Below are 21880 nucleotides of genomic sequence, written 5' to 3' on the forward strand. Positions count from 1 at the left end.
CGATTTAGCGGTTCAAAAATGATTTTCATTTTTTTCAGTTTTGGCATATAATCGAACCGTATTTCTCATTTGATTCTTAAGATTTAAAAAATTATATTTGAATTTATAAAAGTTTTATTTAGTTTTAATATAATCCCACCGTTAAGTCAAAATTAAATAATTAACGAAATATCTTACATGAGTATAAAAAAAAGTAGATAATTTAGAGAACAAGCTCAATAATTATGTACTTATTGAATAAGCCACATTTATATAGGCCATTAGATTTTATTAGATAAAAATCAAAGGCTAATATAAAATAAGAGCATTGATGGACTCTAATAAATATAGAATATTTTAATACATAAATAAATACTTTAAATGGCAATACTTTAATACACAATACTTTAAACAGTAACAAAATTTTTTATTCTTAAATAATTAAATATAAAATATGAATATTTTTTATTTATTAAAATTAATTATTATGCAAAATTTTTTTATAATATTAAAATAATATTTTAAACTATAACAAACATAAAAATATAAAATAATTAAAATTTTATTTTATATTACTTGACAAATAATTAGATTATTATATTTAAAATTTATTAACTAACTATGTTTATTAAAAATATTATTATATAATATAATTTATTTAAAATATTATATATAATGCATGAAAATATTAACTTTTTCATTTTTTTCAAATTTTTTAGAAAAACAAAATAAATAATATAATTTTAAATACATACTTAAATAAAAAAAGTTAATATTTTCATGTATTATATATAACTTTTTTAATAAATTTTACTTTTACAAATATTTTGATAAAAAAATATATGATATAATAATATATTTAACAAAATAATTAGTTAATAAATTTTAAATATAATAATCTAATTATTTGTTAAGTAATATAAAATAAATTTTAATTATTTTACATTTTTATATTATAGCTTAAAATATCATTTTAATATTATAAAAAAATTTGCATAATAATTAATCTTAATGAATAAAAAAACTTATATTTTTTATATTTATTTAATTTATATTTTTTAGAACAAAAAGTTTCTACCTTTATATAATAAAATATGTGATAATAAATATTCTTAATATATATATTAGGGGTGGTAAAACGGGTCCAATCCGTCGGGCCGACCCGCCAAACTCGCTAAAAAAGGTGGATCGGACTAGGATTTAAAACCTGTCTAATTAAAAAAATTCGCTAATCCCGCAAAATTTTTATGCAATTTTTTTATAATATTAAAATGATATTTTAAATAGTTATACTGTAACAGATTTAATATGTTTTCTGATTTTAATGTTATTATACGATTATAATTATTTAATATATAAAAAAATTACTAGATAGTATATATATTAGGGGTGGCAATGTGGGCCGGCTCACTCCAACCTGCCCCGCCTCACCTAGGCCCGCACCGTAAGCGGGACGGGCCGGCCCGCCCCGCCAACTAAAGTGGGTACAAAATGCTAGCCGTTTGACTTTATTATTTAAAAAAAATTAATTGAAATTAACTAAAAAATAATAATTAAATAATTAATTACAAATAAAAAATAGTCAAATTATAATATAACTTTTTATTATCTTTTTTTTTAATTTTTAACTTCAATAAAATTGTTCAAAATAATATTTGTCAATAGAACCATCTTTATTTTAAAAAATAAGTCACATAATTTGAACATATATACGAAATTGTAAAATAAAATAAATAAAGTCACATAATTGGAACATATATACATAATTTGGCAAATTTTTTTAATTTGACAGGTTTCAAATTCTAGCCCGACCCACCTTTTTTAGTGGGTTCGGCGGATCGGCCCGACAGATTCAACCCGTTTTACCACCCCTAATATATATATATATATATATATATATATATATATATATAAAAGAAGATTATCACATATTTTATTACATAAAGATAAAAAAAATTATTCTAAAAAATATAAAATAAATAAATACAAAAAATATATATTTTTTTATTCATTAAGATTAGTTATTATACATTTTTTTAAATATTAAAATGATATTTTAAATTACAACATAAAAATATAAAATAAATAAAGTTTATTTTATATTATTTCACAAATAATTAGGTTATTATATTTAAAATTTATTAACTAATTACTTTGTTAAATATATTATTATATAATATAATTTTATATCAAAATATTTGTAAAAGTAAAATTTATTTAAAACGTTATATATAATACATAAAAATATTAACTTTTTTATTTAGGTGTGTATTTAAAATTATATTATTTATTCAGTTTTTAAAAAAAATAAAAAAATTAATATTTTTATGTATTATATATAATATTTTAAATAAATTATTTTTTTTAAATATTTTATGAAAAATTATATTATATAATAATATCTTTAATAAAAGTAGTTAGTTAATAAATTTTGAATATAATAATCTAATTATTTATCAAGTAATATAAAATAAAATTTTAATGATTTTATATTTTTATGTTACAGTTTAAAATATTATTTTAATATAAATTTTTAATATTATAAAAAAGTTTTGCATCATAATTAATTTTATTAAATAAAAAATACTCATATATTTTATATTTTATATTTAATTATTTAAGAATAAAAGATTTTGTTGCCGTTTAAAAAATTGTGTATTAAAGTATTGCCATTTAAAGTATTTATTTATGTACTAGAATATTCTGATATTTATTAGAGTCCATCAATACTCTTCTTTTATATTAGTCTTTGATTTTCATTTAATAAAATCTAATGACCTATATAAGTGTGGCTCATTCAATAAACATATAATTATTGAGTTCATTTTAGACATACCCAAAAATTATTATTTGCGCTAAATTAGTGTGCATAGCAGTAATTTTACAATTTATTTTATTGAGTTTTTATCTGACGGTACTCTCGACAAATTACTTTTTCAAATATTTAAAATAAATTGTAATTCGCTCGTAAATTATCTTTTTAAAATAAAATTACAATTTGCCCAGAATTTTTTTAATTCCGAATTCAGCTGTGATATTTTTGAAAAACACAAATAAATCCATTTTTGAGTACTGTACTCAATTTTATATAACAAAATTTCTAGACGTATTTTATTTTTATTTTTATTATTTTTATTATTATTATTATTATTATTATTATTATTATTATTATTATTATTATTACAGAACAAAGGTCTTGGATTCTATTCAAACTAGGACATAATTTAGGAGAATCGAAGCTTATCGTATTTTAAATCTAAATTAGATATTTTTTTTCTCACAGGACCGTAACATGGACACTAATGGATTGAATTTCTATACGAAGAAAAAATTACATAGTTCAGATTGTGGTACACATAAAAATAAAGTAAGAAAATCAAGGAACACATTTAATAGATTTAAAAGGGGCGGAACGTACAGCAGCAGGAAGAATCGCGGCAGAGCGTGGAAATTGGACATAGATGAGTGCTGATGTGGTGGCGGGCGGTGGATGGAGACGAAGCCCTCGCAGCCGACGAAGTGAAAGTGAACTGAGAATGAAAATTCACAAGTTAGGACTAGATAAACAAAAAAAAAAAGTTTCAACTTAATAATATATTTGATCATATTCATACATAGATATCATTATATGTTTTTTAATATAATAGGTTTAAAAATTAATTCCACGCATGAAAATAATAGCCAAATTAGTTTGCATATCGGTAATTTTACAATTTATTTTATTGAATTTTTATCTAACTACTTTCGACAAATTACTTTTTCAAAAATTTAAAATAAATTGTAATTCGCCTATAAATTGCCTTTTTAAAATAAAATTACAATTTGCCCAGCATTTTGTTAATTCCGAATTCGCCTGCGATATTTTCGAAAAACACAGATAAACCCATTTTTGAGTACTGCATTTAATTTTATATAACAAAATTTCTAGCCGTATCATACTTCTTTTTTATTATTATTATTATTATTATTATTATTATTATTATTATTATTATTATTACACAACAAAGGTCTTGAATTCTATTCAAACTAGGACATAATTCTCGTGAATCAAAGCTTAACGTATTTTAAATCTAAATTAGATAATTTTTTTCTCATACTTAGGACCCTAACACGAACACTAATGGATTGAATTTCTATATGAAGAAAAAATTACATAGTTCAGATTGTGGTACACACAAAAATAAAGCAAGGAAACCAAGGAACGCATTTAATAGATTTAAATGGGGGCGAAACGTACAACAGCATGAAGAATCACGGCGGAGTGTGGAAATTGGACGTAGGTGAGTGCTGATGTGGTGGCGGGCTGTAGATGGAGACGAAGCCCTCGCAGCCGACGAAGTGGAAGTGAACTGAGAATGAAAATTCACAAGTTAGGGCGATAAACAGAAAAAAAAAGCTTCAACTTAATAATGTATTTGATCATATTCATACATAGATATTCTTATATGTTTTTTAATATAATAGGTTTAAAAATTAATTCCACGCATGAAAATTATTATTTGCGCCAAATTAGTTTGCATATGGGTAATTTTACAATTTATTTTATTGAGTTTTTATCTAACGGTACTCTCGACAAATTATTTTTTCATAAATTTAAAATAAATTGTAATTCATCCTGTAAATTGTCTTTTTAAAATAAAATTATAATTTGCCCAGCATTTTATTAATTCCGAATTAGCCTGCGATATTTTCGAAAAACACAAATAAACCTATTTTTGAATACTGCACTCAATTTTATATAACAAAATTTCTAGTCGAATCATACTCTTTTTTTTTTATTATTATTATTATTATTTGCAATCCTCTTTCTCATAATCTATTTATATATAGTTTATTCGAATATCAAGGGACTTCTTTTTGGTACAAAAGTATGAAGGGACTTGAGAGTTCATGTCAATTAAGATGTTGGTCTAAATCAGGGATTCACACACTTGAAGCCTGAAATTTTAGTTATGTACAAATTAACGCTATAAAGTATAAACCTTACAAAACTTGCAATTAAACATTAGTAGAAGATAATGTCATTTCACCATTTTATTTCCTCGTCTCATGTTATCTGTAGATTGAAGTTGAACTATAAAGTAAGCAGACGCACCAATAAATTATACCTCAAATAGTATAATTTTTCATATTCAATTAAAAAGTTATGAGTTCGAATCTTTTATCTTTGCTTTAAAAAAAACCTTGATTTGAACACAAATCTTATATTTGGTTCAAATTTTCTATCACAACTAAATATCTTCTTAATTTACATATAAATGGTAAAGAATACTTTTTGTCCCGAAGTTTGATAAAAATTTCAAAAATAAAATTTTAGTTTATTTCAATTTTGTCCAAAAAAATTTCGGCTAATTTTTTAAAAAATTTAAGCCCAATTCAACAACAATTTCATAAAAACAACTATCAATACAAGTAAATCAAGCATAATTTTCATACATTATTGTTAAATTAGTCTTAATTTTTTTAAAAATTTTGCCGTCGAGAATATATTTGATATAAACTGAAAACTTCTAACACAAACTTAAAACAAAATAAAATTTAAGAGTATTTTTTAAATTTTTAACAAACTTCAGAAATAAAAAATATATTTTATTCTAATTAATATTTATTCAATTATGGCAATTAAAATAAGTATTATTAAAACATTGATATTAAAAATACACCGTTATTTACAACATAAATTTTGTTATAAAGAAAAGAATATCTTCATACATCATCAAAGCGTGATGTCCAAACAAATTTTATTTCACCAAAACTATTAACAAAATTTAAAATTTAAGAAAATAAAAAACAATACCCGCAAGGAAATTAATCTCTCTGTAGATATAATACATGACGGAGTACAATAATATCGTTTGATTCATAATGTAGATATAATACATGACGGAGTACAATAATATCGTTTGATTCATAATATTGTTTGATTCATGTAACCAATCCCCCAAGACTTTATTGTTGTTTTGTTGTTGTTGTTTGACAAAAGTTTCATCTATTACGTATTTTACTAATTTACTTCATCTAATAGGCATAAAAGGGGAATCACTAGAAAGTAGGCGCAAGGGAAGACACGATAATTCTAAATTAACTCAATTAAAACAGTCGGATATGACATGTCAAAAAGTACAATATGAGAAAATTGAAATTCAACTTCATCTAAATTTTAAGATGCCACAATACTGTTTTCCAATACGAACAAAACAAAATGACAAAAAAGAGGCTCCTGCAAGCCAAAGCGAGCTTAAAGCCTTCTACCCCTTCTACCACTCTTTCTGCGAGTGCTATCTGAAGGAATCGGGGTCACATCCTCTGAAAATAAAAATAAAAAAAATGAATAAGTTTCAAATGCCATAAGAAATTAGCTCGAATTCTAAAACCAAATAGGTAACTATCATTTTAGTAAGAGAATCAACATTATGATTTTTTTTTCCAAAAGAAAATGGCAACACATATGGAGCATATTGGTTGCATAAATGAGAAGGCAAAAATCAAAGTTAAGAGAATTTTTAAAATAATACCTATACGGCCAATTTTCATTCCAGACCGAGCCAGGGCACGGAGGGCAGACTGAGCACCAGGGCCAGGTGTTTTTGTCTTGTTTCCACCAGTGGCTCGGAGCTTGATATGAAGGGCAGTTATTCCCAGCTCCTGCTTCCAAATAGAGTAAAGTCAGTAAACTTTGAAGACCAACCAAAAATATAGAATCATGAGTTTAACAAAAGACGAAGCAGATAATGAACATGAATTGGAGAAATCAATCAAAATCATAACTAATAGACAACAGATAACCATTGATACAGGCAATATAACACCCGATAAAAAAGTACTAAAAGAGTCGGTGAAGAAAGAAACACCAAAAACAAATAAATATTAGTTATTTAACGACCTTGCATCTAGCAGCAACATCTTGTGCTGCAAGCATAGCAGCATATGGGGATGACTCATCTCTGTCAGCTTTAACCTTCATTCCACCTGATTGCAAGAAAAAAAAATAAGTAGCTGCACCACTATATCCGCCAAGAAGCATAGACTACATGATTTCTTAAGCATCTAATAGGATAGAGACTTTTCTTTATCTCGGGTAGTAACAGTTGAAAGTTAGAACAGTTAAATAAAAAATGAGATTACTATATCACATTATCTGTTTACAAAGGTGGATACTACTATTAAGATTTTACAATTGTTTTCATATGAAGATGCTTTCTTTTTACCATTAGATGATGAATTGTAAGATTTGATTTTGATATGTTTTAAAAGTGTTATTTTTTTAAAGTGTAGCTAAACAAACAAAGTACACTTTTAACACACCGATCTTCATAAGAAGATGTTTTTAGCATCTTCATTTGAGTAGGTGCCAAAGGAAAAGGCAGTTTTATAAAATGGTTTCAGAATAAAAGTATCCACTTAGAACAATCTCAGGTAAAGAGAAAGGTACTCACCGGTGATGCGGACAAGGGTTTCCCTTCCAGACAAATCAGTCACATGCTGCAATGATACCATCGATCCAATTAAAACACAAATTTAGCTAATTCAACTAAAATAATAAGGAAAAGCTGAATTCGGTATACTTACAATAAAGGTGTCATTAAATGATGCAAAGATGCGAGCCACACCAAAAACATGTTCACCCTCTCTAACAGCAGGGCCAAGAGTGACAGTTTCTTCCTTGGGCTCTCTAACCTTTCTCCTAGACTGTAACAAGTAAACCATACACACTCAGAATTGAATGCCCTCACATTTTCCAATTATCCATAAACACAAAAAGCATAAAACATAACCAATTACAACGATACTAAGATTAAGTTCTAAACAATGAATGTATATATTATAACGTTTTAACATTTCCTCTAATCTTGTTTTCAGCTCCTACTAATTGTTTTATCTAAATTATCATAAAGATGTAAACATAATCCCACACAAACAGTCAGATCTTAAAGAGAAAAACAGGAAAAAAGAAGCTTTGACATCAACGGCAAATCAATTCGTAACCGAATCACCATGTAAAACCCTAATACGCTACAATCAAACCCCTTAACTATATCACAAATCATACAAAACGACAAGACATTACCAAAGTGAAAGCACATTAGGAAGGAAAAGATAAGCATGAACATTCATATCGAGAATAGAGCTGGAACCAAGAGAATTGAGTGAATCGAAATCTAACAGAAAGGTTAGCATTCGGAATAGAGATACCATAGCTGATGGCCGAAGGATTTGAAGCTGCTGCTGCTGCTGCTAGGTTTTGGAGTCGAGGCTTGAGAGAGTTCCTGAGTAGCTGAAAAATTGTTTGCCAATATATATGGTTCAATGCCATTAGGGTTTTAAGATTTTAGATTGGACTGCGTTATATTGTTGTTGATGGACTTGGGCCTTAGGCCCATATATCTACCTCTGGACCTATAAGCCCAAAAAGACCTTTAAGCAAAACTACCCAAAAATGCAAATTACAACGCGAATACCAAAAACGTGAACTACAAAAGGATTTTAAAAAGATGAGAAAAGGACAAATAGGTCCTGACCTTTTGCCTTGCAGATATTTTCGTCTCTAATCATTTGAAAAATACTTTTAAGTATCTGACCTTCACAAAATTTGGACGGATCAATCCCTGACGGAGGCATTTGGACGGATCAATCCCTGACAGAGGCATTTAGACGGAGGGACTGATCCGTCTAAGTTTTGTGAAGGTCAGGGACTTAAAAGTATTTTTCAATTGTCAGGAACAAAAATGTCCGCGGAACAAAAGGTCAGGGACATATTTGTCATTTTCTCTAAAAGAAAAAAGTCTTGACCGAAAAAATTGTTTCTGAAAAAAATAAAATAAAAAACAATCAAATTAAGTTGAGTTAGTCTAATAATTAGTTCACTAATTTATAAGTAAGTATTTGTGTTGAATTTTTAATTTATATACTCATCAAGTTATACAATAATATTATATTTTTTAAAAAAACTTATACAGTTAAAAACAAATAAAAATTAGAGTTAGAATATTCTTAACTCATAAATAAAATAAAATTAAATTTATATACAGATAAAATTAACATTAAATCCACACTCTATCTTATCTTATCTATAGTCACACATGTATAAATTGTAGTGAGGATACTCTGATACTCACTTGATGCAAATCTTTGAAATCGTGCTACCGCCATGATTTCCATTTTAATTCCAACTTGTCCGATTCAGTTAGTAATTAATTATTAATGGATAAAAACATATGAACGATGTCTATTATATATATTCCCATAACTGAATCATATATGTTACCTCTTTATTTAGTTTGCTACAAGCAATAATTTTTTTAAGGAAAAAAAGAAACTAACAGCAACAGCACTCTGAAACACAAATACTCTTGTTTAAAATATCTTTATGGAATCTTTTAAAGAAAACAAGTTGATAAAATAAAAAAATCCAATCACTTTTAAATTAAAATAATAAAACTTATATAATATAAATGATTTTAAATTTGATTTTCTTATTTTAATAATATCTTCTCTTAAAAAAATATTCCATATTTTTTCAACAAATTAAAACAGAAAAATACTCACTTTTGTTCAATAAGCATCACGATCCTAAAGTAATACAAATTTGGGTCAAACTTTTAATCAATAAACCACTCCTTTAGCAACATAACATGTGATCGAGGTTAAGACAATATAATTGTTGAAGTTTTAAGAGCGTTAAAAGATTTTAAGGATTTATATAGCACTCCTAAATTCTTTAATTCAATTTTAATTTTAAAAAATGAAAATATTTGGTAACAAAAAAAATCAATCAAAAACAGTCATAACTTGCCTTATTTAGTATTTATTAATTGTTGCAACAATTAATAAATACTAAATAAGATCGCAACAATTAATAAATACTAAATAAAACAAATTCTGATTTTTTTTTTTTTTTGTCTCCATGTTGTTGATTTTCTCCCTTACAATTAGTTGAAATTATGTAGTCGCTCTCTAAGGAGCACTATAACTTTACAATATGTCAAATCGTTATTAGTTATGTTATAATATTATAGAAAAACAGTTAACTTTATAATGATACACATATATATAAATTGAAATATAATATAATTTAACAATATAAAATATTACAAAATAAAAATTGCAGCGAATTTGACCTCAAAATAAAATAACGTCTCTGTCACTATATTCCTGTTCGTCCTACTTCTTGGTTCCAGATTTCAAAAGGTGGCATGAAAATGTTGATATATCACCTAAATAATACTCATGAAATGGCCCTCTTTGGTAGCTTTAGTTCAAAATAGTGTTTTAATTGGTCATGGGCGTTTTATCATGTGATTGGGCCATGCTAAATAATTATGATAACTTCGTTTAGTGGATGTTTTGGTGTGTGTCTAAGCTTGAGTAATTTATTTATCTAGAGCTTTTAATTAACCGCATAGACTTATTTTAATTGATGTTTAAATTTATGAAATAATGATATGCCTTGTTTGATTAATTACTTCAAATATGCTGTCACTATGACTCTGTTGGAAAGTTGTTAGGATAATATTAGAGACGATAAAAGAAAGAGTTTAATTTTTAAGTCTTAAGAGTATAAAATGTTTTATATAATCGTTAATTACAACTGTTTTTTTAATGATTATTTATGTAGTTAATATAAAAGATAATTATTTTTGTTTATGTATTATTATGTGATTTAATGCACATATAAAATGATATTATTTTAATAGTACATCAAAATTAGATTGTAAAAAAAAATTGGGAAATACTAGTTGTACAATATTAATCAGCCTTTAATCAGCCTTTAATCAGATTTAAATAATATTTAATTATTTTTTTAGTGTAACATGTTCCTATTTTGTAGATACATATCTATAATTAGATTTTAATTTAAATTTAAATTTTAAAACCCACCCACTTCATTGGTGGTTACGGTGATTTTGCTTTACTTTCGTAACTTCACGTAACAAATACAGTTTTTTAAATTCCTTATTCTACGGGATATTCACACGCATCAGTGAATCCCAAACCAAAAAGGACGCTGCCAGCTGAATTCTCCATCTCGTCTTCATTGGTGAAGACCATCACCACCTTCCAGCTGAAGCACTCTCTCATTTTGCATTGGTGAAATGTATCATTATTTTTCACACATGTATTTATGTAATTTGTTAAGAAATATCATGTTCAACATTTTTAATTATATTTTAATTTAAACATAAAAACACTCTGCTGATTTAATTGGAACAAGGTTGATCTTATTTAATTTTATTAATAAAGTTGTTGCAAATAAAGTATATAATCAACAATTAATTTAAAATTGTGTTGTTATTTTTCGATTATAATACATCTGATAGTATGATATTTTATACAAAATATTTTTAAAACACATCTAAAATCAGTCAACTTTAATAATACAATATAAATGTTAATAATACAATTATGAATGGTCGAATATAATTATATACATAAACTAAAATATTTTCAATTGTAGTTTCTTTTTCAATTGTAACACATCTAAAATATTAAGTTATACAAAAAAATATTTTTAAAACACATCCAAAATCATAAATCTAAAATTTAAATTTAAACATTGAAAAATAATTGTAACACATCTAAAATTATGAAGTTATACAGAAAATATAAAATCATAAATCTAAAATCTAAATTTAAACATTAAAAAATAATTGTAACACATCTAAAATTATGAAGTTATACAGAAAATATTTTTGAAACACATCCAAAATCGTAAATCTAAAATCTAAATTTAAACATTAAAAAATAATTGTAACACATCTAAAATTATGATGTTATACATAAAATATTTTTAAAACACATCCAAAATCATAAATCTAAAATTTAAATTTAAACATTAAAAAGACGTAAATGAGCGCCGAAAAGGAGGAAGGCAGCGTTGAGGATGAGCACGGAAGAGGATGAACGACAGCGGAGGATGACTTCTCGATGTGCACCTCTGAGTTTTCCATGTGTGCCTCTGAATTTTCGACATGGCGCAAACGTGACTTCTCTGCTTCTTTGAGTGTTTTGTACGAGTTTAATTAATAATTTGATAGTTTAAGGTTTATTTTATATTTTTAAAATCAAAATTTTGAATTTTGAATAATTTGATTTTTAGATATGTATTTAAATTATAATATATTAATAATTAAATATATTAAATCTGAAACAAAAATTTAAAATTTAAATTTTAAATTTTAGTTTTTTTAGATTGTATTTTGAATGTATATTTAATTTTAAAAAGACAATAAATCTATTCATAATTTTTAGTTGTGTTTGTTTTAATTTTTTTTAATTATTGTAATAAAAGACTGAATGTTGTACGATTTTTAAAGGATACCTAGTTGAACCGAAAAAAAATCTACTAAAATAAGTATATGTGAGGATTATTCGTCACAAAAATAAAATGGAGATTTGTCAAATTTTCACAAAAATAAAGATCTCTTCTCATAAATAAGTTAAAATGAAAAAAGAGATTTTTGCCTTACGAAAATCCGCTAAATTATATTTTTTATTTACATAAAAATATAATTAACATTATAATTTTAATTATTGTTGAACTTTTTAATATGAAATCTAAATACTATTATAAAAGTATGATAGATAATATACAAATAATCTTATATATTTAAAATTGTTTAAGGTTGAACTAATATGAATAAATTTTATGTTGTATTTTTCAATTAATACTTGTAAATATCCACCAAAATTCACCCGATCAAAATGAGATTTATTATGAAAAAAGAGAAAAAAATAGGATTTTTTTTAAGAGAAAAAAATACTAAACGATTTTTTATAATTATCTCGAAAGACAATGAGGTCCTTAACAAAAAAAATTATTCTTTTTGACATTTGATATTTATTTTTATGAGATTGATTAGTTTCTCTATCAATTTTTTTTCTCTGTATTAACAAAATAAACCTACATGACATGTTAAACTGTTGATTTATCTATTAAAAACCAACTAGAATTGACAAATTCTTTTTTTATTGAGAATCTCGTTGTCTTTTAAGAATAATTATTAAGGCCATTTAATTTTTTTCTTATATATTTTTTCTTTTTTAAAATATACGGTGTAAAACTAAGAAATATTAATAATATGTTACATAAATATATTCTTAAGAGAAATCATTCATAAGAGACTAATCAATCTCATAAAAATAAATATTAAGGACCAAAAAAAGTTTTTTTTTTTTTCAAAAATCTTAAAATTCTTTAAAAAAATTACGAGAGGTGAAGATAAGTATTTACCCTTTTCTTAATGGGAATAGAGCGGGAACTGAGCCCATTATCGCATTCCTGGATAATAGAGACAAAAATATAAAAGTTTTCTGTCTTAAAAATAATAAATATAAACATATCTGCTACTATCTCTCTGTTTGTCTCTGTTCTCTATCTTTGTTGTTTATCAGATATAGTATACAAATAAATCCTAATAAATTTATATTAGTAAACTTATTCATGGAGTTCAAATAAGTTAAACTACATCATGTGCAATTACTCATAAGTTATATTAGTAAATTTATTCATCATTTCCTACTTAATTGATGAATTCTAGTCGAATTAATGTGATAGACAAATTAATACATGAGTCTAACTTAATTATATCCTAATTTTATCCACTTTAGTAACCTCACGAACTGTCCACCTCAAACCAAAGCCCCACAAGCATCTAGAGGATTTTGACATATTTGTTTTTGTCATTTTTCAACACCTCCATAACATTGTATATCCCAATGTCAACCAACCCCACCCTTGAAATTGATGTAAAGTAAATTAAATATGTCCCACTAAACCATAAGAACTTTACTTTCTTCCTAGTAAAAGCTAATCTTTACATTAAACCAACCTATGTTGTACTAACTCGTTGAGTTTATAGCAAATATACCATGATGGCCATCAATTAGTATATTCACATTGCATAATGTATCATCACTTTTTTAAGCTTATTCTTTATAATTATACCAAAAGTAGAGGCAGTAGTAGTCCCTTCAACGCATTTATAAAGCTCTCTTTGACATCCCCAAGAACAATCATATCCTCAACCATCTTTACCTTCAAAAACGAGAGAAAAGGGTAGTTACAGAGTGGTGATTTGTACAGATTTGCATTGCTATTTGGGAGAATGCATATTTCTTTCAAGCCATTTTACTTTCTTATTGTTATTGTTTCATTTTATGTTATTCATCTTCCATTCGCTGAATGCACCATAGCATTTGAGGAGGTAAATAAATTTAGCAGTCACAAAAGCACAAGAGGGAACAAAGTTTACAGGGTACACAAATCAGATTCAAGTTTTCTTTATTTTTTTTCTTCATCTTGTATATTCTTTTTTAATGCCTCTAACTCTTTATGCTACACCAGATATAAAACTACATATCCTTATCTCTCTTTTGTACTGAGAAAACATGATATGCAGTATTCAAATGCTAAGAGATCCAGGTTTATGAGTTTTGAATTTTGATTTTAACTATTTTCAGTTATTATAGCAGATAAATCATCAGAAAACAACTGATATTGCACTTCATGGATTGCTCCTATGGGCTTCAATGGGGTTCTTGATGCCTCTTGGGATTCTTACCATTAGAGGGTCATGTAAAGCAGAACCTGGATCAAGAAGGAGTAGATTCCTTTTCTATCTCCATGTTGTTTTTCAGGTCACACATGTCTTCTAATTTTTCTTGTAAAAAAAAAAAAAATTAAAACTAATCATTTTAATTTTAATTCCCTAAACTATTGATTATTATGTTAAGTCGTTAGAGATTAAACTAGTGGTGGTAGATTATTTTTATTTTTAGTTAGTGGAGTATATAGGATGCTTCTTGAAAGTTCACTGGTGTAATCATTGAAATCTTGATCTTTTGGTTGCAACATAATCATTACTTACTTTAGCTTTAGTAGTGGAGTGTCCAAACTCAAACCTTTTTATATTTGATTTATTTTCTTGTAGACCACAACTTTGATTCAGTTAAAAGCTAGTATATATTAAAAAAAGTCGCTTTGAGTTTTTTGCTTCGTAGGTTATGTTGGTTAGTGTCTATGGATACAAAATACAAAAGCATAGGAAGACTAAAATGTAAGTGTGCATTTCAAAAAGAATGACACTAGTCTGTGTCTCTTCCCACCCTAATCTTCGTTTCAAATGCAGCATTATGTATTCTGATATGATCCCCTTTTTAATTTTTATTTTATTTACCTTTGTAACCACATTGTGCAGAGTCTAACATTGCTTCTAACAGATGCTTTCAGTGCTTCTTGCCACAGTTGGAGCTGCCATATCATTGAAAAAGTTTGAGAACTCATTTGACAACAACCATCAAAGATTAGGTCTAGCACTTTATGCTGCACTTTTGATGCAAGCCTTCATTGGATTTTTTAGACCTCACAGGTGTTCAATTCATCAAATATATTTGTATTTCATTTCATAAAGCAACTCACTAATCCAAATTAGAAAATTTAAAAAAAAAAAGAAAAAAATGCCTTGTAGAAGCACTCATTTTTATACATTTCTAGGTGCACTTTCTTCTAATCTCATAGGTCCAAAATTTGTAACTTGATTTTGCAGAGGAAAGAAAGAAAGGAGTTACTGGTACTTTGTGCACTGGATACTTGGAACAATAGTTTCTCTTGTGGGGATCATCAACATATTCACAGGTTTAGAAGCTTTCCATAAGAGAACATTGAAAAGCACAAGATTTTGGACTATCCTTTTCACAGCTCAAGTCTCTATCATAGGATTGATTTATCTCTTACAAGATAAATTGGAACACTTGAAAAAGCAAGGAGTGATTGTAGGGACTGAGTCAATAGTTCCATCTGACCAAGATAATATTCCTCAAAGGCAAGATCATCAAAAGGAGTTACAACTTGTTGCATGTGCAAAGAGAAATGCACTTGGCAATTTGTTTGACTAATATTATGGGGGTGTGATTCATTAATTTTACTTATTTTTAACCTAGATATAAGGGGTACTGTATTGGATTGTTTTCACTTCAATTAGTTTTTGGTGGCTGCACTTTATGAAGGTTGAGCTTGAAACTAATAGAGTGCATTCATCAAAAAGTAAGTTTTATTTGGTGTGTGTAATTTAAACCCCCCCCCCCCTTCTTTTCCTTCTTTTTTTTTTTTTGTGTATTCTAAATATTACAAGTGTGGGTATGGATGCTGACCATAGAATGTGTAGATAATTCTGTATGCAGTTGTGAACTTGTGATTTTGGAATAATGATTAGCAGAAAATTAACATGTAGGAAAAAGAAAAGAAAAAAAGAAGCTAAAACTTAACTGGCATAGAGAACTTGTGTCACTAACAACCACATTTTGACAATGCTGTAGTGAACTAGTGATAAATCATAATCTACTTATCACTAACAACCACATCACTGACTTAACTGACCACATAGGGTTGATAAAATATACCTGAAAAACATAACATTGGAGGACCTAATTGTCAACAAAATATATCCTTGTAAGAATGATGAAGAAATAATATAGGCAAGAACCACCCGCATGCTAGATTACGGCCAGAACTCACCAGAAACAAAGCCTTGTATTAACAAATGTTGAATTTATCTATCCAACTAAATATACTAGAACTAATCTTCAGAAGCACCAATGGCTGATTGTTTTAAGCAGAAAACTGCAAAAGCTTCCAAATTGCAATTCATTTACAAGTTACATTACCCAAAACCCAAAGCAAATCTATTGAATGGGTTAATGGCTACATAAGATTTTACTCCTTGCCAGATGTATGGTCCATATACTGTCTAAAATCACCAAGACATATTTTACCTGCAGCCTAATAACTGCTTCCCAGCGATTTAAATCCTCTTCAAGTGACCACTGGTATATCAAGTACCCTAACATTACTTGAGGAGGATATGATATCCCAAGTAAACAAAATACCAACAACCTATAACTGTAACTTCCATTACCACTATTCCCCTTCCCCAGGCCTCGCAGTTTTGTTTTGTCACTATTGAGTATACCTTGGCCTATGAACAAAGCAAAAACAATTTATTTTATGTTATTTTATTTTATTGTTACAGCAATAAAATACACAACTTTTTGTTGAAAACAAAAAGATAAAAGGCATGACGCCACCGTACCAGTGTTATAGACAGCGGCGTTAATGGGGAACCGGGAACACCTTGTTCGCAAAGCCACCATCACCTTTGGTCCACTAACACAACAAGTGTTACTAAGGAAACAATGCATCAACAAAGAGAGGGGGGGGGGGATGTCAAAAACAATACAGACAGATTTGTGTTCTTCCCCGCGAGATTTGGGAGGAGTTCCAGCGACTCAAACCCACTGACGCATTGTTGATTCAAAGCTAGGGTTTTAAGAACAGATGAAATCGAAGATGCAATCCAATTAGAAATTAAGTAGTAAAGTATCAGTGAACCACATATAATTGGAAGATGATGATGAGCAAGTAGCAACTTGGTCTCACAGCTGCTATGATCGCAAAATTTTCCCCTAGGGTTTTGGAATGCAACGGCGAGATTGGTCGGAGGGTGGTGGTGCTGGGCGGTTTCCGTGTGGGTTGCCGTACAGTCGCGGGAAACTAGAATCGAATGTGAGACATTGGCGCGAACCCGAACAGAGAAAAAAAAAAACCCTAAAAGGAAGCTTGACTCGGACCCAAAAAAACAGTTGGAGTGGGTGAGTGGAGGAGGAGTGTATGGAGAGACCAGAAAAGAGAAAGAAGGAAGAGTCCAATGGTGAAAGAAGCCCAGTATACAGCCCATTATATATTGTAGTCTGCATAAATTTTAAGCCTGGTTAGCTTTGAATCTAAATTTAAGCCCAATCTTCAAGTCCAAAAAACCCCCAAGCTTATCTTTTTATTTAGCTGAAAAAAATAATCAAATATTTATATTTAACATTAAATTCTAATTTTTACAATAACCTTTCCATTTGCAATTCTTATTCGTAGAAACAAAAATAATAAATTTGATTGATTCAATTGGTTACTTATTTGTATATCGTAGTTTTATAGTTATTTAGTTTGAATTATTATTATTATTATTATTATTATTATTATTATTATTATTATTATTATTATTATTATTATTATTATTAAACAAGAAATAAATTTTACAAGGAATATCTTCATATCATGTTTGAATTCTACAAATATTACACTTTATGCTAGCACTAAACTACGTTACATCTATAATGTATAATCTACAATATTATAAAAGTATAAGGCATTACATAAAATCGTTTAGATAAGTCAACAAATAATATTTCTTCACTTCTTCCCATTAACGTTTTAAAATATATACTTATTATAGAGACTTAAGAAAATTAGAAATACCCTGCGTCTTTAATGTGAAATCTACAATATAATAAAGTTAAAGGCAAACTCTTCAGTTAAAAATTACAACCCTTGACTAAAACTCAAATAAGACATATATGACCTCATAACCAAAGGAAATGTCATAAAGAAAATGGGTTAATGCAGAAGGATTAAGCTCCTCTAATTAAAGTGGTAAAATGAGAAAATAAGTATTCAATCACTATTAAATTTTAAAATATTAATATATGATAAAAATCATAAATTTAATATTAATTAATTCCTTTTTTTTAGTTTACCAATATCTTACTTTAAAACTTTTTCCCCCAAGAAAAACCCCCTCTAACCCAATATTGCAAAAGGCATTCCAGAAAAAAAATGGAAATAGAAACTGTTAGCTTGAAAGTTGAAACTGTGCAATCAAAGATTCTAATTACTCAACTCAAAGGGATTGGTTAAAAAACTCAGCTAAAAGTAGTTGCATTTCAACTAAACCATAGAATTCATGAGTTCGCAAAAAGAAGATTGGCAGATAAAGTTCCAAGAGATTGCAATTGAAATACCTGCAGATATTGAAATTTTGCTGTGGTGGATTCAATCATAGTTAATACATTTTTACATTTGCTATTTCTTCATCTTTAAATTCAATTGAGTGTTTGAATTACACACCAATTTAAGGGTATAATTATGGACTCTATTCATTTATTCAGGCCTCTGTACTCTAGTGAAAGCAGCAAATAGATGCAGGCCTCAACTTCTCCTTGCTCTTAGTGATTGCCAAGAACAGCATTCTATACACAACAATCATTACAAAAAAGATTCCAAGATCAACCCACTTAGAGTGTCCCATTTCCACGTGCCATGTCTTTATTAGAATCTCCCCACCACTAATGTTTATGTTATTCTTACCACCTCCATCTTGGCCCATCATAAATGTTAAGCCTTCAAATTCATTCTTGAATAATCCTTGGAGTCCATACTTTTGAAAAGACACATAATACAGAGGATATTTCCATAGGGGTTTTGGAAGATCATTTGGTAACCTATAGAATCCACCAACTAGGGTCATGATTCCTTGAATTCCACCAGAAATCAACATGCCTATAACATAGTTAGGGGAGACACTTCCCACAACAAGCATGAGGCTCTCAACCCACATAACTATGGCAAATAGCACTGATACAAAGTATACCAAGTGTTCTGGTCCTTTTTGGAATCCACAAAGGTAATAGGATATTAATCCCGGAACCAGAGTTACTAGTAGCATGTATGGAACAGCAGAAAATGTGTTCCCTATGAGAAATGCTGTAACATCATAGTGTCCATTCAATCTCTCTCTTTCAAATACCTAACACCACCCAAAGGAAAATTTCATGTCTATAATACACACAGAGTAAAGAAGAAAGTTACTCAATTGCAATGTAGTGAAACTAGGAGAAAGTTCCATTAACATTTAAATAAGGACCAAGAGACAAACAATTTACCTTGATTTCCTCTAGTAGCGGAGCAAATCCACCAACGAGTGTCATGAAAGACAAAAGACAACTTAAGAAAGCAAGCAGAGATCCTCTGGCCTGAAGCAAGTGCATGACAAAAACAGTATTACCACTCATTAACCTTGATTATTGAAAGCTACAATTAAGGGATATCTTATGGCTTTAATTTCCTGTGTTTACCTGAATAGATCCAACACCAAAGCCAATATCATAGTAGATAGAGCCCAAGCTTAGAGCTATTGCAATAAACACAATAAGGCGCAGCCAGTAATTGCTTAAGTCGCGGAAATAATGCAGTGCAGATCTTCTTATAAGAACAAGGCACTGAATCAGGAACGCAGCATGGTCCCTCTTCTTTTCTACTGCACCAAAATCCTAAAGTCATGAATGAAAAAAATTATTATTAGTCTTTTGAATCTGTGCGTGGGAAATTCTTCTTTTTGAGGAATTTGACATAAACCTCACACGTTGATTTATGTTTGCCACTTCTGTATAAACTTTGTTCTTAATCTGAGACAAGCTATAAGACTTCACAAGGATACTAACAGCTTTCTCTGCAGTTACTCTGCTACCAAAGCCTTCTTCAGCTTCCTGATGAAAGCAATCACAAAAATTCACAGTGTTCAAGTACATGTTTTTAAGCAGAAGAATTAACATGTTGCATCGAATTCACAAATTCTGCATACCTGTTCAAAATCTTTGTTTATGATCCTTAAGTAATGATCAGAAGGATTATGGAGTGTCGGACAAGGAAAACCATTCAAAGCAAAAAACTGCTTTACAAAACAAAAAATGTATTCATTGTTACAAAACAAAAAATGTGCTTCTTGGTAGAAGTTTTAGTTCCAAACCTGATTAGCATCAGAAGCAGGACCAAAATATACAGTTTCACCAGAAGACAGAAGACAAAGGTCATGGAAGAGTTCAAAAACTTCACTGCTAGGTTGATGAATTGATGCAACAACAGTCCTTTGAATGCCATCTTTCTGAACAAGGTTAGCAATTCTTCTCATGACATAATAGGAGGCTGCACTATCAAGTCCACTTGTTGGTTCATCAAGAAACAGGAGTCTTGGGCGTGTTAAGATCTCAATGCAAATGCTGAGTCTCCTTTTCTGTCCCCCACTGAGACCCTTAGAACTCCAGCCTCCAACCCTTGTGTGAATGGCGTTTTGCAGACCCATTTCCCTGAGAGTTACATCAGCTCTTTCCTTCTTCTCTGATACGGGCATGGAATCAGGAAATTGAAGCTGTGCCGAGTAGTATAAAGTTTCCCCAGCTGTTAAAGTTGACAGCAAAGCATCGTCTTGTGTTACATATCCCTAACATCACAACAAAACTCATTTCTTAAATGTTCCTCTATTTATTTTTTGTTTTTAAGGATTTAGAACTTTTGGACATATTTCTTACTGATATTCCATAAGCCAGTTCTTGTTTATGGCCATTTATTAGAATATTCCCTTTCTGCTTTATGTTTGAGCTCAATCTTCCTGAAAAAGAAAATTGCAAAAAATAAAGTAAAATCTCGTTTTAATTATTTAACTACTAAAATCAGTTACTAACATAGAATATACATCAAAATATAAAATATAATATGTATTAAAAATAAAATAAATTTCACATGTATTTGTACATAAATATATGGAGACTGATTTCGGTAGTTGATTTTAACATGCAAATAGTATTTTTGATTATCTTATTAGTCCTTCAAAAGACAAAAATCATTATCATGACAAAATTAAAGCCTCTCAAACAAGTAGTCAAATCAGTCCTTAAATTTTGTTCCGTTAATAAAAAAAGCCCTTATTTACATGCTTCTGGAGTCTAGAGCAACAATGATGACTGCATGTGGCAATGCATGATCACCTGATAAGGCATCAAGAAGTGTGGTTTTGCCACAGCCGGAAGGTCCCATTATAGCCAAAAGCCTCCCCGGTTGTGCATAGCCTGTAAGGCCCTGCAGAATTGGTAGTGTATTCTTTCCGTTTGGAACAGTCACCCACAAATTCTCCCATGTCACTGTCACTCCCTCCGTTTCTTCTCCTTGAATTCTTCGCATGATAACTAATTGGGTTAACTTTATGATTTCATCCTCGACGACTCAAGGTGACGTTTAATAGGT

General features: G+C 28.5%; 3 protein-coding genes and 1 long non-coding RNA gene across 5 annotated transcripts; 1 reads left to right on the top strand and 3 right to left on the bottom strand.

Moving 5' to 3' along the window:
• Positions 1-6043: 6043 nt before the first annotated feature.
• LOC107631527 (small ribosomal subunit protein uS11) lies at positions 6044-8289 on the bottom strand. The gene is made up of 6 exons (XM_016334993.3): positions 8173-8289; positions 7549-7668; positions 7416-7461; positions 6863-6948; positions 6495-6624; positions 6044-6285 (listed from the first exon to the last, which is right to left on the bottom strand). The coding sequence occupies exons 1-6, from the start codon at positions 8173-8175 to the stop codon at positions 6218-6220; spliced, it is 453 nt and encodes a 150-aa protein (XP_016190479.1). The 5' UTR covers positions 8176-8289; the 3' UTR covers positions 6044-6217.
• A 5537-nt stretch (positions 8290-13826) lies between these two features.
• On the top strand, positions 13827-16183 carry LOC107631526 (Cytochrome b561/ferric reductase transmembrane protein family). The gene is made up of 4 exons (XM_016334992.3): positions 13827-14234; positions 14452-14616; positions 15199-15347; positions 15525-16183. Exons 1-4 carry the CDS (start codon positions 14085-14087, stop codon positions 15871-15873), a joined length of 813 nt encoding a protein of 270 aa, XP_016190478.1. The 5' UTR covers positions 13827-14084; the 3' UTR covers positions 15874-16183.
• A 257-nt stretch (positions 16184-16440) lies between these two features.
• On the bottom strand, positions 16441-17506 carry LOC110269850 (uncharacterized). The gene is made up of 2 exons (XR_002358606.2): positions 17067-17506; positions 16441-16952 (listed from the first exon to the last, which is right to left on the bottom strand). It is a non-coding gene; the product is annotated as an uncharacterized LOC110269850 (long non-coding RNA).
• Positions 17507-18787: 1281 nt separating this feature from the next.
• LOC107631524 (ABC transporter G family member 1-like) lies at positions 18788-21880 on the bottom strand. 2 transcript variants are annotated; one of them, XM_016334990.3, is made up of 8 exons: positions 21625-21880; positions 21169-21248; positions 20610-21080; positions 20445-20531; positions 20305-20349; positions 19939-20133; positions 19747-19836; positions 18788-19610 (listed from the first exon to the last, which is right to left on the bottom strand). In XM_016334990.3, the coding sequence occupies exons 1-8, from the start codon at positions 21815-21817 to the stop codon at positions 18984-18986; spliced, it is 1788 nt and encodes a 595-aa protein (XP_016190476.1). In that variant the 5' UTR covers positions 21818-21880; the 3' UTR covers positions 18788-18983. The 2 variants fall into 2 exon arrangements, with proteins under 2 accessions (XP_016190476.1, XP_016190475.1); XM_016334989.3 differs by having other exon boundaries at positions 20224-20349; positions 21625-21878.

The sequence above is a fragment of the Arachis ipaensis genome, chromosome B3 (assembly GCF_059453495.1).
Source record: "Arachis ipaensis isolate K30076 ecotype BB chromosome B3, ASM5945349v1, whole genome shotgun sequence".
Taxonomy (NCBI): Eukaryota; Viridiplantae; Streptophyta; class Magnoliopsida; order Fabales; family Fabaceae; genus Arachis; species Arachis ipaensis.

What these genes read in the sequence shown, in the direction of transcription:
- LOC107631527 (XM_016334993.3), bottom strand. An exon ending in AACCCTTGTCCGCATCACCG is followed by an intron (nt 6,949 to 7,415) that starts GTGAGTACCTTT and finishes TCTTGCAATCAG; the next exon opens with GTGGAATGAAGGTTAAAGCT. An exon ending in AATGAAAATTGGCCGTATAG is followed by an intron (nt 6,286 to 6,494) that starts GTATTATTTTAA and finishes TTTTATTTTCAG; the next exon opens with AGGATGTGACCCCGATTCCT.
- LOC107631526 (XM_016334992.3), top strand. Translation starts at nt 14,085, where the DNA reads ATGCATATTTCTTTCAAGCCATTTTACTTTCTTATTGTTATTGTTTCA. An exon ending in ATCTCCATGTTGTTTTTCAG is followed by an intron (nt 14,617 to 15,198) that starts GTCACACATGTC and finishes TGCTTCTAACAG; the next exon opens with ATGCTTTCAGTGCTTCTTGC. An exon ending in GGATTTTTTAGACCTCACAG is followed by an intron (nt 15,348 to 15,524) that starts GTGTTCAATTCA and finishes TTGATTTTGCAG; the next exon opens with AGGAAAGAAAGAAAGGAGTT.
- LOC107631524 (XM_016334989.3), bottom strand. Translation starts at nt 21,817, where the DNA reads ATGCGAAGAATTCAAGGAGAAGAAACGGAGGGAGTGACAGTGACATGG. An exon ending in AACTGGCTTATGGAATATCA is followed by an intron (nt 21,081 to 21,168) that starts GTAAGAAATATG and finishes TTGTGATGTTAG; the next exon opens with GGATATGTAACACAAGACGA. An exon ending in TGGCAAACATAAATCAACGT is followed by an intron (nt 20,134 to 20,223) that starts GTGAGGTTTATG and finishes TCATGACTTTAG; the next exon opens with GATTTTGGTGCAGTAGAAAA.